Here is a 17,080-nt window from a genome sequence, read left to right as displayed (position 1 = left end):
GTGCAAGACCCTAAATTTTAACCCCTATACAACACTGCCTGAATTTTCTCTCAATTAACTTAAAAATTGAGAATTAATTCATACACCATAAAATCCACTGTTTAAAAATGTACAATTCATTGGGCTTTGGTATATTCAAAAAGTTGTGCAATCATCACCACAATCTAATTCCAAAATATTTTCATCACCCCCCAAAAGAAATTATGTACCCTGTATCAGTCACTGTCACTCCTCCTTGCCCCAGCCCCTGGCAATCACTAATCTACTCTCTGTCTCTAAGGACTTACCTGTTCTGGACTTGAAAATATCTCAGAAAGTGTAATGTAAGAATAGGTTCAATCAAAATTAAGACATGTTTTAAAACTACAATGATTAAAACAGTGTGGTATTGGCAATAAATAGATCAATGGAACAGAACCATGAACTCAGAAAAAGAACCAATACATATGATAATTTAGTGTATAATACCAACAGCAATGCATATCAGTAGGAAAGAGACATTTAGTAAATTTACTAACATCAGAAAAAAATTAAGTTGAATTCTTATCTAACTTCTCAGAACAAAAGAAATTCCAGATATATCAAAGGTCTAAACATAAAAAGGAAATCATTAAAATTATGGGAAAATTGGGAGCTATAGCAAAATAATCTCAGAGTGGGTATGAACATTCAGGAAGCAACCCAAATATAGCTGTACACAACAACATGCTTGAGCTTCACAAACATAGTGATGAGTTAAAGAAATAGGTGTTAAAGAATAGTCTAAGAATCAGAGTATAATTCCACTCTTATGGAGTTAAGAATGAGCAAAATAAACTGTATTTTTAAGAAAGCTCCCAAATGTGGTAAAATTGTAAAAAAAAAAAAAAAAAAAAAAAAGAAAGAAAGAAAGAAAAAATTATTTAAAAAACAAAAATCCCCATATAGTGGTTACCTCCAGGTTGATGGTGGTACTGAGAACAGGGAGGGACACATGAGAGATTTCTGAGTGATGGCATTGTTATGTTTCTTTAATTCATTCCTGGTTATGGGGCTGTTTATTTGATAGTTAACTATTAAACTATTCACAAAAGTTTATGAAGTTTTCTATAGAACCGTTATATTGCACCATAAGGGAAGAAAAGTCATAAAGAGGGTATAGATTTTGGTCTAGTATTTAGTATTATATCTTGGGTAAATTTTTATTTGGGGGGTATTTATATTTTTCAAGCCCTTCTTCCTAGATTCCTCCAGGTTAATAGTTTCTTATATTTAGATGGGTCTCTCTCTCTCTCTCTCTCTCTCTCTCTCTCTCTCTCTCTGTGTGTGTGTGTGTGTGTGTGTGTGTGTGTGTGTGTATGTGTGTGTCTTTTCTCAAGGGACCCTGCAGTCCACTTTCTGGGAATGCATAATATCAGTAACTAATCATATCAGAAAAACATTATGGAAAGCCATGTGGTTAAGTGGTTGCTATCAAAATGCCATTCCACTTTTTGGGGTAAACCAGGCTTTACCTTTCTTCTAATATAAACTAGATTTCACTTCTGGATTTATAGAAAGCTGTTCTCCAGTTCTGAGCTCATAGAATTCAATTTATTAACTACTGGATGGGGATGATACTCACCTTTCAAGGCTGTTGTGAGATTAAAATAAGATACTTAATTGTGGCTACTACAAATTTTAATGAAAAGGGCCAAATTATAGTATAAATTGTTGTTCTAGAACCAGATAATAATATTCTTTCATTCCACAGATATAACGGAAAACAGTTTGTAAAAATGGGTTTGATATGGTTATCTGTTTGAAACCTTTTCCTCTTATTGTCTGACTGTTTTCTTTTTTAACAATGGATCCTAACCTTTCCTCCCATATGTTCCAGGACATTTGTCTACCCACTGCTCAGTCGAGGGAGGCCTTATCCAGTTCTACTCATTTTCAAAGGCATTGCCTTCTGTGCTGGAAATGGATTCCTTCAAGGCTACTATCTGATTTATTGTGCTGAATACCCTGATGAGTGGTACACAGACATACGATTTAGCTTGGGTAAGTGAATCTGGCCACTTCTCACCTACTCCCCAGCTAGCAACCCTTCCCACAGTCTATGTCGCCATGGCCTCTCTCTACTGTAATAACCTCCTAATTATCTCATCTTCCCCGGACCTCACACCTACCTTGGTGTTTTCTCCATACGGTAGCCAGAGAGATTGTTTAAACACATATCATGCCATTTCCTATCTCAAAAATCTCCAGTAGATTTCTTTTACTCTCAAGATAAAATACAAATTCCTTCCCATAGCCTATAAATCCTAAATGTTCTTGGTCTTTCCAGTTTCCCAGCCTCTTTTCCTGGCTCGCTCCACCTCCTTTTCTGTGCTCCTGTGCCAGTGGCCTTCCTGCTGTGCCAGAACCTGTCAAGCTTTTCCAGCCCCAGTTTTTTTGTTCAGGACTGCTCCCTCTGCCTAGTACAGGGGTGTCCAGTCTTTTGGCTTCCCTGGGCCACACTGGAAAAAGAAGAATTGCCTTGGGCTACACGTATAATACACTAACACCAACAATAGCTGATGAGCTAAAAAACATTTCATAATGTTTTAAGAAGGTGTACCAATTTGTGTTGGGTCACATCCAAAACTGTCCTGGGCTGCAAGTGGCCCACAGGCTGTGGCTGGACAACCTTGGCCTAGAAGGCTTTGCCCCCATATATTCATGGGGTTGGTCCTTCACTTTGTTTAGGTCTCCACCAATTTGTGCCTCCTCAAAGGGACTTTTCCTGACCACCCTATCTAAAATAGTTGAAGACACTGATTGTTGAGTTTTGTTTTTTTTTTTTCATTTTCTTTAAGTGGAGTTAAAGTCCAGGAAGATTCATTTTTCTTTATACTATTTTGGCCTAAATGAAAAAATAATAGGATAGTGGGAATTATGCTTAATTCCTGTTAGAATCACACATCACATTCCTTCCATCAGCTTAGTACTTCTGGCTCTCCCTCTGAAACATGTGCCGCTGCGGTCACTTTTCCCTAAATTACTTTATCCTAGTCCATGCTACAATCACCTCTTGCCTGGTCTTCCAAAATAACCTCCGAACTGAACTTTCTACCTCCCTTTCCATCCTGTGCACTGTTTTCTCCACAAAGCAGTCAGTGAACATTTGAAAACACAAATAACCAGAGGATTAGCTGTGCGGTACTGGTATATGCATAGAATATTCTGTGACCACAAACACAGAGAAAGAAACACAAAAACAAAATCAAACCAAACCAAGATCTCTGTGTGCTCATGTGGAGACACCTCCAGAATCTATGGTTAAATAAAAACAAATAACTTATGCATAGGATGCCCGCTACACATTTATAAGTAGCAGGTATTGTATGCTACTCTTTGTGTAGGAATGGAATAGAAGGATAATGTGTGTTGCTGTGTATAATTGGAAACTGAAATATTGAAATTGTAAAAAACTTAATAAAAAGTTTCCCTACGTATCTCAGGGTAAAGGGGGCAGAGTGGGCAGGTAGAGCTTTTCCTTCAATATAGTTTGTCCTTTGAATTATGAAATTTCATTACTTATTTTTTTTAATTCTAAATTGAAAAAAAGTTTCCTGAACTTGAGAACAAAGACCTATCTGTATGCTAAGCTTTTAATATAACCACATAGGAAAATGACTTATGCCATTTTACAGGAAATACAGTGGAAGTAAGCTGGTCATATTAAAAAAAAGGGGGACATTCTAAGGGACAACTGCCAGATCTCCTCAACAAGTCAGTGCCCTGGAAAAAAAAAGTCAGGGATCTGAGCTAGATTAAAAGAGCCTGGACACAACCAGCAGATGCTAGACATAATCTTATATTGGATTTTGGTTTGCACAAACCACCTTTAAGTGGACATTTGGGAGATATCTGAGGAATTTGAAATATGGCCTGAATATTAAGTAAGATGAAAATCTGGAAGGATAGGCACTAAAGTGTTTAATAGTAACAATGTGTGTGTGGTAGGAATAAGTGTCTTGGTTTCCTTATGTCTGCTAATTACAATATTCTATACAACCTTTTTATTTCTTTTGCAATAATAATAAACAGAAATCAGACTTCATTTCTCTCCTGCTTAAAACACCAAGGACTTCCTATGTCACCTAAAAATGCAAACCCCTTGCCAAGGCCTAGAATGCTTGCTGTGGCTTTTCACTTAGCATCCTGTCCCCATCTCCTCCAGCCCACTCTATCCTCAAGCTTCAGGTGAACCGGGCCTTTGTCCGTCTTGTCCCCCTACCAGATTGCTGTCCCTCAGATTTTTTGCATTCTCATGATTCAAATCACAGGACAAATGTCAATTCTTCAGGAAAACTTTCCCTTAGCTACCTCACTTAAAATAGAGACAGCCCCTACCCCGTTTTACTCTCTGTCTCATGACCCTACTTTGATTTTTCTGCCTTGCAGTGATCATTATGTGATTTTTTTTTACTTTAATTTTTTAAAAATTCATGTCTGTGTTCCTCCACTAAAATGTAAGCTGCATGGCAACAGGTACCTTGACTGTTTTCTCACTCCTGTAACTCTGGTGCTTAGGACAGTGCCTGGTATGTAGTAAGCTCTCAATTAATATTAGTTGAATAAATGAATGACGGAATGAATGCATGGATGGTCTTCATACCATTCTTGTGAGATTGGCACTGTTAGAATTTACATTTTACAGATGAGGAAACTGAGGCTGAGAGAGCTGAAGTGACTTGCTCAAGGACACACAGACAGCTGGTCCCAGGTCCCTGCTTTTCTCCATTGCTGTGTGTGCTGTCCCCCTTGCCTCCCCGCTCCCCTACCATCCCTCCTCAGATACCCTTTCTTCCAGGCCAATGATCTTTTGACTAGACAAGGTGGAAAATCCTTGTTTTATATCACATCAAATAAGGTGAGAATAGACCTGATCACTTTTACTAAACTTTTCTTGCTTTTTGCCTAATATATTTTGAAAAGCACAAATGTGCTTTGCTGGGAGGTCGGGTTGGATAGTGAGTGTTTCTGGGCTGTAATAATGCCCTTTGGGATGCAGGATCTAGCATCCCTGATCCTGACTCTCCTCACCTCAGAACAGGGCCCTTTCTGTACCAGTGGATAGTACATGTGGAGACAACTCCAGGATATGTGGCTAAGTAAAATAAATAGATGTGAACAGTGTGTGTAGTATGTCAGGGTGTGTGTGTGTGTGTGTGTGTGTGTGTGTGTGAACTGACAGTGGTGGGAGTCAGTTTGTTAGTGGCCAAGTCCGCCAAACTAGCTCATGTTATTTTCATGAGAGTGGGTGTTTCAGTCAGGAATGCGCTCAGAAAACCAAACAATAGTGACTGAAATAATTCAGAATTCATAGTTCTTACATAGCAAGAAGTGTCAAAGTAGTTGGCTTCTGCATTCCTGTTGTTGCTTACTGACACCATGAATAACTCAGGCACTTTTTGTCTCCACTATTCTTAGCATGTTTACCTATGGTCCTCTTGTTAGTCAATTCATGGTTGCAAGATGGTGACTGAGGCTCAAGGCATTACATCTGGCAATCAAGACAGGAAGAAGGAGGAAGCAGGGGCACTGGTCTTGCCTGAACCTTTTTATCAGAAAAGCAAACAATTTCCAAGGAAGTCCTCCCATCGAGACTTCACTTTACATCTTATTGTTGAAACTAGCTCATGTGACCCACCTTTCTCAGTCCACCCTCTATAGTGGGAGATGGCGAAGGAAAAGGGGCTGGAATTGGCTGTTGAGATATGCAACCTCGATTTGACTGTTTGTGAATGAGCTAAAGGCTTACTATTATGATCCGTTCATTTATTTGTTTATCTGTTTAAATACTGGTCAATGGTGCTGCCTCTTGCTCTCCTCTCTCTTCCTGTCTGTCTCCATCGGTGGTGCCACTGTGCACTTTCAGCCTGAGTCTAGGAAACAGCACACCCGCTCCCCATTCAGAACCAGGACTCATTGCCCTCCTCGCTTTCTGCCATAACTTAGGACCATTCTTTAGAAATTAAATGCCCCTCCCTTCATTATTAGGAATTAAATGCCCCTCTTTCATTTTAGCTTAGCTTGTGAAAAAAGCATCAAAATCTGCACACATTTAAAAAAAAAATTCTCCTTTCTCTCTTCTTTGTCAAGGTGTCTTCTTATTTCTTTTGGGAATGGGAATCAACATTCATAGTGACTACATATTGTGCCAGCTCAGGAAGCCTGGAGAAATCACCTATAGAATTCCACAAGGTAATGCCTCTCCTGCCCCCAGAATCCCATTCTTCCCTGGAGCCTGTCTCAAGAATGACACTATGGTAGCAAATGGAGAGGGGACAGTGAGGGCACAGATGATGCAATGGCTCTCAGCTTGCTCTTGACTTCCCCTGCATACCCAGTCCCATCACAGCACAACGGCTCTTCTCATCTGAATCCAGAAGCTCCAGAGAGCTACCAGAGCCCTCAGGAAGGTGTGAGATCACAATACCTGGAAGGTGGGAGAGAGTGGGAGGTTTGAGTAGGGTTGGAATCGGCTACCTACAACCTCATTGCAGTAGGTAAGATTGTCATGTACAGAGGGCTTATCCTTTCTAGGTTTGCAAATGCTGCTGAATGTTTGGCCAATAAATGTGTCCCCTCCAATTGATCTAGACTTATCTTATGAGCAGTTAAGGGTAGAACTTGTATATTTCCTGCCACTTGTATACTCTTAAAGGTGTAGAGAACCATATTTACTTCATCAAAACTTAGAATGGGAGGTCTTACATGCACAAGTGCATTTTTGAAGATAAAAAAGCACAAGTGAATTTTGGAGATAAAAAAGCACAAGTGCATTTTTGCAGCATATTTGTAATCCTGACTGCTCCAAAGAAACCAGGGTAAGAGATTGACAAATATACACAGATAGGAGTGAATCAGTCCAAGTAATCCTTCAATAGATTTAGATGGGTATTTGTGTAGGTCTGTGGCTTCCACCCTTTCTGATGGAAATACAATCCTTTATTTACATCCAAAAATTGCCTCAATTATGACATGATGTTAGTGCACATTAATAGTAATTGAATAAGAAATTAATGACAAAGTTCCTATGAATTCAGTAACATATTCAAATGAATTTGAATGTTGTTAATATCCTCTAACAGTATATACATCAAACAAAAATAACTTAGTAGGTTAAGATGTGCTATTTACTGTATTCATAAATGATCTATAGATCCTTTGCACTAGTTCCTCCCAGGGCCTAGAGAATAACAGGTTGGGAACCACTGACGCAATCTTATTTTCAAGAAAGATTCAACCCTAAGGAGCTTTCATTTTAAAAACATTCACTCCATAACTAGATAAATAAAGAAGAGCAGAGAAGGCACTTGAAAACCAGTTGCCAAGATTAGTTTCCAACTTTTGATTTATAATAGAGAATGATTTAAAAACAAAGTATTTTTACATAACTACAGAAAGAACAAAATTGTTTTGGTTGAAACTTCCCTAGTTTGATGTGGGTCATAAAATTTGAGTGTGGATATATTTAATATCATTAGAAATATGTTGATTTCTAGATATAGTTCTGAGGGAAGAAATACCTGGTTGGATAGAAAATGAAACTTTTAAAATCAAGAAGCCAACTTCACCAGCCTCCAGCAGGACAAATACCTATAGCTGCTACTCCCTACTTTAAACATGAACAGAGTAGAGTGCTTTGCAGAAGGGTGGGGAGGGGCAAATCCCAAAAGAGAATCTAAATTCCTTCTCCCATAAGTTCAGATTTGTATTATTTTAATGTAGTGCGCAGTTTCACGTTTTGGGACTGTGAATGTGAAAGTGTGAGTGTGTCCAGGAAAGAAGTGGGAGGTAAGAGGTGGCCCCTTCCTTAATAGAATGAAACAAAACCCAGACCTCCCACACCTCTCCCTTGTCCTACCCAAAGTTAGTGGTCCAGCAGTTGTTAGAGATTTGGATAGAGCCTGTTAAGCAGTTGGGGCCACTCTTCGCAACTCCAGAATGTTTTCCAGGCAACAGGCTGTTGTTGCTTTGCTTCCCCTTCTTTCCAAGAGGATTCCACCAAACTTCTAAGACTATGGAGGGAGTCTCCAGCCCCACATTTGTTCTTGGTGCCTTTGTGTATTTTGGAACAACACAGAGGGGTTTAATGTCACAGTGATTCAGTTGCAATGATTGACCTTCCAATTCTTCTGCACGCAGGTGGCATGTTTACGTATGTTTCTGGAGCCAATTTCTTCGGTGAGATCATTGAATGGATCGGCTTTGCCCTGGCCACTTGGTCCCTCCCAGCACTTGCATTTGCGTTTTTCTCACTTTGTTTCCTTGGGCTGCGAGCTTTTCACCACCATAGGTAAACTTTCCAATAAAAGTAGCTGCATTCATGTAGCTTTTTTTGTTCTCTAAACAGGCTTTTAACCTGCAGAGCAAGGTTTATAAACCGAAGATATTTATTTTTATAAGGGAAGGTTGATACAATAATCTGGGTTAGTATATTCTGACATATTGGGCTTTTATTGAAGTCGGAAGTTAGCTGGATGAGAGTAGTAGTAATAATTTTTTTTCTAATAACAAAAATAAGTCCATGGAGACAGAGGTAACTGAGGTGATGGCCAGGAAGGCCCTGTGCCTGTCTTGTTGAAGACTGTCCAGCAAGAAGTGCCTTGCACCAACATGAATTAGTTGACCAGGCTCTGTGCCCGCCAGGCAGGCTTATCTGGAGATGCTTAGATAAAGCTTCAAGAAGCAGAAGCAGCAGCTTCCATTACCATGCTTCAAATTCATCCTCTCCCACCACATTTCCGGAAGTGTGCTCCATGTCCGGGACCATGGCCAGCACTTTCCAAAGCTCCACAGATAGTTGATAATAGTTGATAGTTGTTTTTTTTTCTTTTTTTAAAAAAATTTTATTTATTTTTATTGTTATTATTTTTTGAGTCAGAGTCTCACTCTGTTGCCTAGGCTGAAGTGCAATGGGTGATCTCAGCTCACTCCACCTCCCGGATTCAAGCAATTCTCCCATTTCAGCCTCCCAAATAGCTGAGACTGCAAGCCCACCACCATGCCCAGCTAACTTTTTGTATTTTTAGTAGAGGCAGGTTTTCACCATGTTGACCAGGCTGGCCTCAAACTCCTGACTTGAAGTGATCCACCTGCCTTGGCCTCACAAAGTGCTGGGATTACAGGCATGAGCCACCATGCCTGGCCTCTACCGATAGTTCTGAGTCATAGCAGGCTAGCAAGCTACTAAAAAAATACTATCTTGGTGCCTATGTGGCTGCTATTTTTGGCTACAAGGTTTGGTGCTAACAGTTCAGGTAATCACAGATCCCTGGAAACTCCAGAAAGATTATTTCCCCTAGAACCTGTGCAATACCAGTGTTTATTTTGGTACTGCCCTCCTTCCCTGACACCCACCCTCTATAAGTCATAACCAAGGTTAACACTGGCTTCTGGGAAAGGTAGGACAAACAATTGCATGTGTGGGGCAATCTTAGGACTGCCCCATCTGCTGGTAAATGCTGGGGATTGCAGGTGTTTCGGAATCCTCCCTCTGAAGGTCTGGCCTAAGGCTTCACTAACCCGCTAACCTGGGGTGGAGTGGGGACAAAAGAATTAACTGAAAGCATTGTTGGAAGTGAAAGGTAACGTATTAAGTTGTTATCAGGCTTTAAATCCAAGTGTAAATTTCAGATCCTTTCCCTAAAATGCCTTTTGTGGAAAGAGAAAGCCTATAATTACTGAAGACTGTATGGATACTCAAAGAAGGAATGTATGGTCTTGGAACCAGAACCCTAGGGTTATGATTCATTGCCTAATTTTGAAAGTTTAGGTAAGAATGAGTTTCTTTTCTTCTGAGTAGAATTGTTTGAGGACAACAGTTCTGAAATGAATGAAGCAACAGCTCGTGACCTATTCCTACCACTTCTTAGAGTCTGTGGGGAAGAGTGGCAGAAGGTTCCTAGTCCATAAGAGAGTCATAACAGTTCTTACTGTTATATGTAAATTTTCAGTGCCACAAAGAAAAGTCAGCACTGGGACAAAGGATCTCTCATCAAGGCAATCTTTACTTCTTGCAGAAAGGTTACACTCAACAGCAGTCTTGCCACGACAGTGCAACAAACAAAGGAAAAGCAGACATATTTATCCCTTATGCATTTAGGGTCATCCTTACTGCTGTGTCTGATCTCTGTGGGTTGGAGCCAGACCTCACAATCTAAACTAAAACCTGATTGGCTAACAACTTAAAACTTTTCTAAACAGGTAAAAGCAATGGAGAACAAAAGGAAAAGAGGAAGTCCAAATAAGGACGGGACAGGAAGTTGCTTAGGAAAGGGCTTAGAAAAGTAATAGCATAAATATCTTTGTTAAAGTACAAGGACATAGAATATACTACCTGCCTGTAAACATGTCTAGCACAAGTATCTTGGTGAAAGTACAAGGACATAGAATGTACTACATGCCTGTGAACCTAACAGCTACATAGGATAGGGCTTACCAGAGAGCTACTAGCAAAAAGCACGAAAGTTTTGAAGAAAGTGTTTAAAACAAACTCTTATTTCTAACACTTACTATGATTATTCTTTAATAGGAAAGGAAACTTTGAAGAGGAACTTTCCTACTTCCCACATTACCATTTCAGGCTGGATGTGCTGCCCACCAGAGGCAGAGTGGGAATGGGAGAAGAGGCAGAGGCAGAGTGGAAATGGGAGAAGAGAAGGCATCACTCAGTGTGGACTCCACTGTGCTTGGTTAGGGGAGGGACAGTAATTCTACCAGATGTTTTCAGCTACTGCAACAATAAACCGAAACTGAGGCCTCATCCTGTTATGTCAGACCACCAGAGAAGGGCCAAAGGGCATGGTTTTTAATAGGTTAACAAGATTTTGTGAAGGCTCCTATAAAACAAAGGCAGGCCCTCACAGCAGAGGCAGCATGCACAGAGGTGGCCCACCAGACTTCTCAAATCACAGTCCCAAAACCCAGCCACCTTTTGTACCTTATTATTTGCCCTCTAATTCAAACTAAGGTACTTTAACAGAGTGTATCATCTTGATTATACCTTGAGGGCTACCGTCACCAACTAGTTAGAAGGACAGCCTGGAAACTTAAGGAGAAAGGATTCCTTAAGATGCATTTGTCTCCTGTGGTTGCTGCAACACATTACCACAAACTGGGTGGCTTAAAACAACACAGATTTGTCCTTTCACAGTTCTGGAGCTAGAAGTTTGAAATCGAGGCACTGGCAGGGCCACGCCCCCTGCAATGGCTCTAGGGAAGAATTCTTCCTTGCCTCTTTTTAGTTTCTGGTGGTGGCCTGCAACCCTTGGTGTTCCATGGCTTATAGCTACATCACTCCAATCTCTGCCTTCGCCATCACATGGCCTTCTCTCCTGGGTGTCTCTGTCTCCGTCTCTTTGTCTCTTATCCTCTTCTTTTCAGGACACAGCCATATTGGATTAAGGGCACACCCCTCTCAAGTATGATCTCATCTTAATTTAATTATATCTGCAATAGTCCTAGTTCCAAAAAAAAAAAAAAAAAAAAAATTACACTCTCAGGCACTGGGGGTTAAGACTTCAACATATCTTTTGGGGGGACAAATTCAACCCATAAGACAAGGTGATATTTTGTTGGCATTCCCAGGCCTCATGAAAGGATATTGGGGAATATTAGTGGTTCTCTTTGCCCATCATCTTTGCTTCCCTGTATTTCTCAGCTGAATCCAAATGAGTGCTTCCTTCTGGATACCACATTTTAAAAAAATTCTGGTAAAATATACATAACAAAAATTTTACCACTTTAGCCATTTTGAAGTGTAAAATTCAGTGGCATTAGATACATTCACAATGTTGCACAGCCATCACCACTACCCTCTGCCTATGACTTTTTATTTCCCAGCACAATAAGCTTCAGGATTTATAAAAAATAGGCTGTGGGAAGGAGAAATAAGAATCATAAATGATCATCTGAAATAGTCAGGCCCTAAATACCTGTACGTTGACTTGTAACAAAGATCTTGGACACAGCAAACCTCAGCTGTCAGCCACGGCTCCATTATATTTACAATTATTTCTTTCTTGTCTTTTAGGTTCTACCTCAAGATGTTTGAGGACTACCCCAAATCTCGGAAAGCCCTTATTCCATTCATCTTTTAAAGAAGCCAAATTAAAAAGGAGCAAAACTCCCACAGTGCTAATGAAAACTGTCAAGCTGTTGAAACTGTAATTTTCATGATATAGTAGTCCTCCATATATATGTGTATGTGTATATATATAATAGTAGGTCTCCTGGCATTCTGCCAGCTGGCCTAATTCCCAGCTGGGGATTCTGAGTGATGCCTGCTTAGAGTTTACTACCACCCTTCCAGGAATCCCTATCCTGATCTCCAACCGAAACTTCAAAAAGCCCCTTTTCCAAATGGCGACAGTTGCTTCTTAGCTATTGCTCTGAGAAAGTACAAACTTCTGTTTCTTTCACTGGGCAATCTAAGTACATGTGGCTTCACATTCACTCCTTATCAATGGAGGACAACTCTGTAGTGAAGAATTTTTTGGCTTGAAGGCAGTGCTTATAGACCTTATTAAGTGCATTTTGTATCCATACAGAGTAGCAGAGATTTAAATTCTGAAGTCACAAAGAACGAGAGCAAACCCACTCCCAAATGAAAACCCTGGTCATGTCTTCCTTTTTCTTGGTTAATTGGGAAAGATACGAAATTATTAGGTAGGACTTTAATATAGGAGCCCTCTCCTTATAGTGTTGAAAAGTTACTGATGCACTGACCTCATTTCAAATTTTTGCAGTGTCTTAGTTGATGAGTGCCTCTGTTTTCCAGAAAATTTCACAATCCTCAGAAGACTGGTATGAATTTTCTTGAAGGTCAGGTTTTAATAACAGAATGACATGACCCTGGATGGCTACTGAGAGTGGGGAGAAGAGTTTTATAACAGACATTGCAAACTCCCACAGTCTTGGAAACTGGTGCCAATATCCAAATAATGAGTAAGTGTGAAATAAAGAGAATTAATGATGAGGTTACATGCTGCTTGCCTCCACCAGATGTCCACAACAATGTGAAGTACAGCAGAAGCCCCGAGCAACTTTCCTTTCTGGAACTTCTTCATTGGAGTTCTCAGGACCTGTTCAAGAAGGAGTCTGCTAGGGGCAGCTTGGAAGCCACCCCTCAAAGGACCTGAAGGCAGAGGCTGAAAAGTGCAGACTGAGGGGCATATCTGGGTAGAAAACCTGTTTTGTTTGGCTCAGACATATAGATTTTTTTTTTTTTTACAAAGTTTCAAAAACTTAAAAATCGGGGGCTTGCTTCACGAAACACTAGCATTCTAGTTTCATTTAAAACGTTGGAGGATCTGAGCATATAGAGTCCACATTTCCACACTACAACTGGAACTATGTAGCTAGTAAGCATTTGAGTTTGCAAACTCTTGCGAGGGGGTCACCCTTCCAAAGGTGCTGAGATATGGGACTCTCTAAGTACGGGGCTAAACGCTAGTAATTGAAATATGTGTTTGAGCAAAAATCAAGAAATTGTTATAGAAAAAAAGAAATATGTGGAAATATTTGTCTTTTCAGGCCTATGTGTGTGGAATGCATTGCCAATATTTAGCAAACTGTTTTGAGAAATGGGCACCAGTGGTGCTAAGTATAGAAACTCACTATGTAAGTCACATAGGAAACTAGAAACGTCTGAGGACGATGTAGATTACTGAAAAATACAAATTGTAACCATATAAATAAATGTCTTTGTTGTTCATTAAATACCTGTACAATCATGGATCTTAAGTAATTTTGTTTGAATTAAAATATCCTGGGACTTCTAGAATTTTTCACAAGGTATTGATTTCCCTGTTCGCCCAGGCCCCTGTACCCATTCACCCTGTCTGTAGTGTTGTTTCCTTTCTTCTCTTCTCTCTTCATGAAATTAGGGGCTATGTGCTGGAAAGAAAAAAGCACGACTTATGGAGCCTCTCAGCCACAGTTCAGAACTACAACGAAGTACAGTAAAGACGCAGGAAAATGTCCTAAGTTTAGACGCCACTCCTGGTGCTCAGGCATACACAGGGGAAAATAAATCTTCAGGTGTAGCTTGAGCTCTGTGACATAGAAGACTTTCAGTTCTCTCTATGACATTGAAAACTACCTTTCTTAAGTCCTTTATTTTACTCCCATGTAAACATCCAGACCGGTCCTTGAGATGAAATAAGTGTACCATAAATGGCAGTACTCACAGTCTCAGGACAATGCTGCCATTGGCAATTTTATTTTATTTTTTGCCACAAGAGGGCGCTTTCTAAAATTATATGTAGTCAACCTTGACTTAATTAGGTAATTAACATATTGGGGAAACCCCAATCCGGTTGCCTGATGGTGGACCTTTCAAGATAGCATAATCGTGGAACTTCTTAATCTGAATATAGGGTAGGAGAGCATGAACTCTATGAAAGCTGAAATCTTCCCTTGATAATTCAGGTATTCTCAGTGTTCTAGGGCCATCATGTTCAATGATAGTTTGTCATCGTTTAGGGCTGGAATATGTATGTGGATTAAGTACAATCAAGGTCTGAATGTGTGCTCATCTCTAAATATATTTCTTCCCACTTCTAAAAATAGAGTGCAACAAAATTATAGTTAATCGAGGTTTCCATGGAGTGGTTTTGGCTAAAGTAATATAATGGTGTCCTAACTCACAAGATACTCTGTCTTGGTTTTGCTGAAGCTTTCACGGAAGAGGTGTTTTCCTGCCAACCTTGAAGAAGATGTTGAGTTTTGTTTGTTTTTCAGAATTTAGACTTAAAGAGCTGAAGCAGACCTCAGACATCAGCTACTCCCACCACTTCATATTATACGTAGTAACACTGAGACCCACAGAGTTAAAATGCCTCCCCATAGCTGGTACAGAGCTGGTCAGAGAAGCCATCTCATTTTGCCCTTTTGAAGGTCAGAAGTACGTTTTTTCTGCTTAAGGCACAGCCTTTAGGGCTGCCATCTGGATTTCTACAGAGCTCATGCAGGAGAAAAATAGCCAGAGCTTAAGTGCTATTGCACAATTCAGTTATACACCTGTTGTCCCATGCCTGTTTGTGTGTGAGGCTTCCCTCAATCTGTGGGAGCATCAGGTTCATGCCCTTTCATAAACCTATTTGACAGAATAGAGAGTTTTCCCTCCTTGGTGTAGTCAAGACAACACGGATGTTTAGCATGGAAAAGGTTTCAAAACCCCCTTATCCCTAATGTTTACTTTCATAAAGAACAACACTGGCTCCACTGTATTCTAAATTGAAAAAGGAGCTCTAATGAAAAATATGCAATTAAACAGTGATTTAGGCGGCTTAGACCCTTTCAGGAACAAATAAATAAACCGATGATTTTACAACCCTGCAATATGATAATAGCTGTCTTGGATTTTTGTGGTTACCTCATGGCAATCTCACTAAGAAGCAGGGGAGCAAGCTCTTGGCATATGAAGGAATAGACTCATGAAGAGCCATTCCCTTTCCTGCTTGGTCCTTTGGTTCTCTAATAAGCTATGGGCTGAGGTCCAGGCAGGACAAACAAGGAGGGTAACAGCAAATGTAAAGTGAATCTTTCTAGAGAAGGACGCTGGTTATTTTATAGCATCTACACTATCCTATGATGAAAGAAAGAGGCATAGAGCCAGATGGCAATGTGAGTGCTTGGATGATTTAATAAGCCATTGGGTGAATTTAGTTTCTAAGTAAGAGATTTGTTCATTCTTTCTACAAGTCCGTGGAGTTGTGATCTTAAAAAGTTCTATGTTATTTGTATTGGACCTCATTTCTCCCCATTAACCTTAGCTTGGTATTTGGATGAATGAAATAAATCACTGGTGAAATAAATCATTTTTTATTGAATGAAATAAATAATCAGAAGGTTAAAGTATGCACCAAGCTGTGTTAGTTTCTTTGGTCCTGTCTTTTTTGGGTTCAGGTTTTGTTCAATGCAGTCAGAATTTAGATTTTTTATTGAAGGGATATTCAATATCCCTTCCGACATGGCAAGCTGGCTGGGAGGAGAAGAACAAAGAAAGTGGAGGAAGGAGGGGAGTAATGAGGGAGAGTATATAAGGGAGGGTTGGCATCGGAAGGTCCTTGGGAGACAGGGGCCTCCCACTGACAGAGTGGGCGTCTTCCCTTTGCTGTGTCTAGGCTGCACAAGCCTGGTCCCTTCTTTATCTCCCCAGGAAAAGAAGCCCCTCTGAGAGAGAAAATAAACACTTGCTAGAGCTCCATTTCATAAGAAGCTGACTTTTAAAAAACGCAAGCCATATGGCTGTGCTTCACTATAAACAATCGTATTTCTATCAGCTCACCTCGTAAAGATAGTTTTAGTCCCACATAGCAGTGACATTGTGAGAAAGAGGTGAAGTAATTGCTCTGAGAGTGTGTGGCAGCATTCAAGTCTGCTGAGGCCAATGGGGAGATGGGAGCATCCAGAGGAATAAGCCACCGCCAGGGTTCCCCTTTTCAAGGCCTTTGTTTTCCTTTACTCCAGAAACACTCCTCCAAAAAAAGAATCCTTCCCTATAGAGATGCATTTTTGCAGTGTTGACTAGAAAGCAATACCATAAAATCAATTAAATTTTGGCAATTTATTAATGCTTTCATTTGTTACAAGTTGCCTTTCAGATACTGTTTCATTAAAATAATTATTTGTTGTGGTTTATAACAGGATAATCTCTCAACAAATAAGTAAATGAGGGTAAGTAACAATAGGATTGATTAAAACATAAAATAATTGGGAGGCCAAGGTGGGCAGATCACTGGAGGTCAGGAGTTCAAGACCAGCCTGGGCAACATGGTGAAACCTCGTCACTACTAAAAATACAAAAATTAGCTAGGTGTAGTGGCAGGCTCCTGTAATCCCAGCTACTTGGGAGGCTGAGGCAGGAGAATCGCTTGAACCTAGAAGGCGGAGGCTGCAGTGAACTGAGATCACACCATTGCACTCCAGCCTGGGCAACAAGAGTGAGACTCTGTCTCAAGAATAAAATAAAATAAAACCAAAGATAGAGTTAAAATGCGAAAATGCCCTCCAGAAGATCATGTACAGTGGCTAAATCTAAACATAAATTAGGTGCTGA

The 17,080-nt window shown here is 40.1% G+C and overlaps 1 protein-coding gene across 1 annotated transcript in view; it reads left to right on the top strand.

Moving 5' to 3' along the window:
• The window catches only part of SRD5A2 (steroid 5 alpha-reductase 2), a 55,402-nt gene extending 41,259 nt beyond the window's left edge, over positions 1–14,143 (top strand). Inside the window, exons 2-5 of the mRNA XM_012475559.2 lie at positions 1,859–2,022; positions 6,112–6,213; positions 8,161–8,311; positions 12,050–14,143. Coding sequence (XP_012330982.2) covers positions 1,859–2,022; positions 6,112–6,213; positions 8,161–8,311; positions 12,050–12,116 — 484 coding nt within the window. The 3' untranslated portion in view covers positions 12,117–14,143. The remainder of the gene's footprint in view (positions 1–1,858; positions 2,023–6,111; positions 6,214–8,160; positions 8,312–12,049) is intronic.
• The last annotated feature ends 2,937 nt before the right edge of the window (positions 14,144–17,080 follow it).

The sequence above is a fragment of the Aotus nancymaae genome, unplaced genomic scaffold, assembly GCF_030222135.1.
Source record: "Aotus nancymaae isolate 86718 unplaced genomic scaffold, 86718_ANA_hifiasm-v0.15.2.pri h1tg000057l, whole genome shotgun sequence".
NCBI lineage: Eukaryota > Metazoa > Chordata > Mammalia > Primates > Aotidae > Aotus > Aotus nancymaae.
Note: the sequence above shows the minus strand (reverse complement) of the source record. Positions and strands in the feature narration are given on the sequence as shown.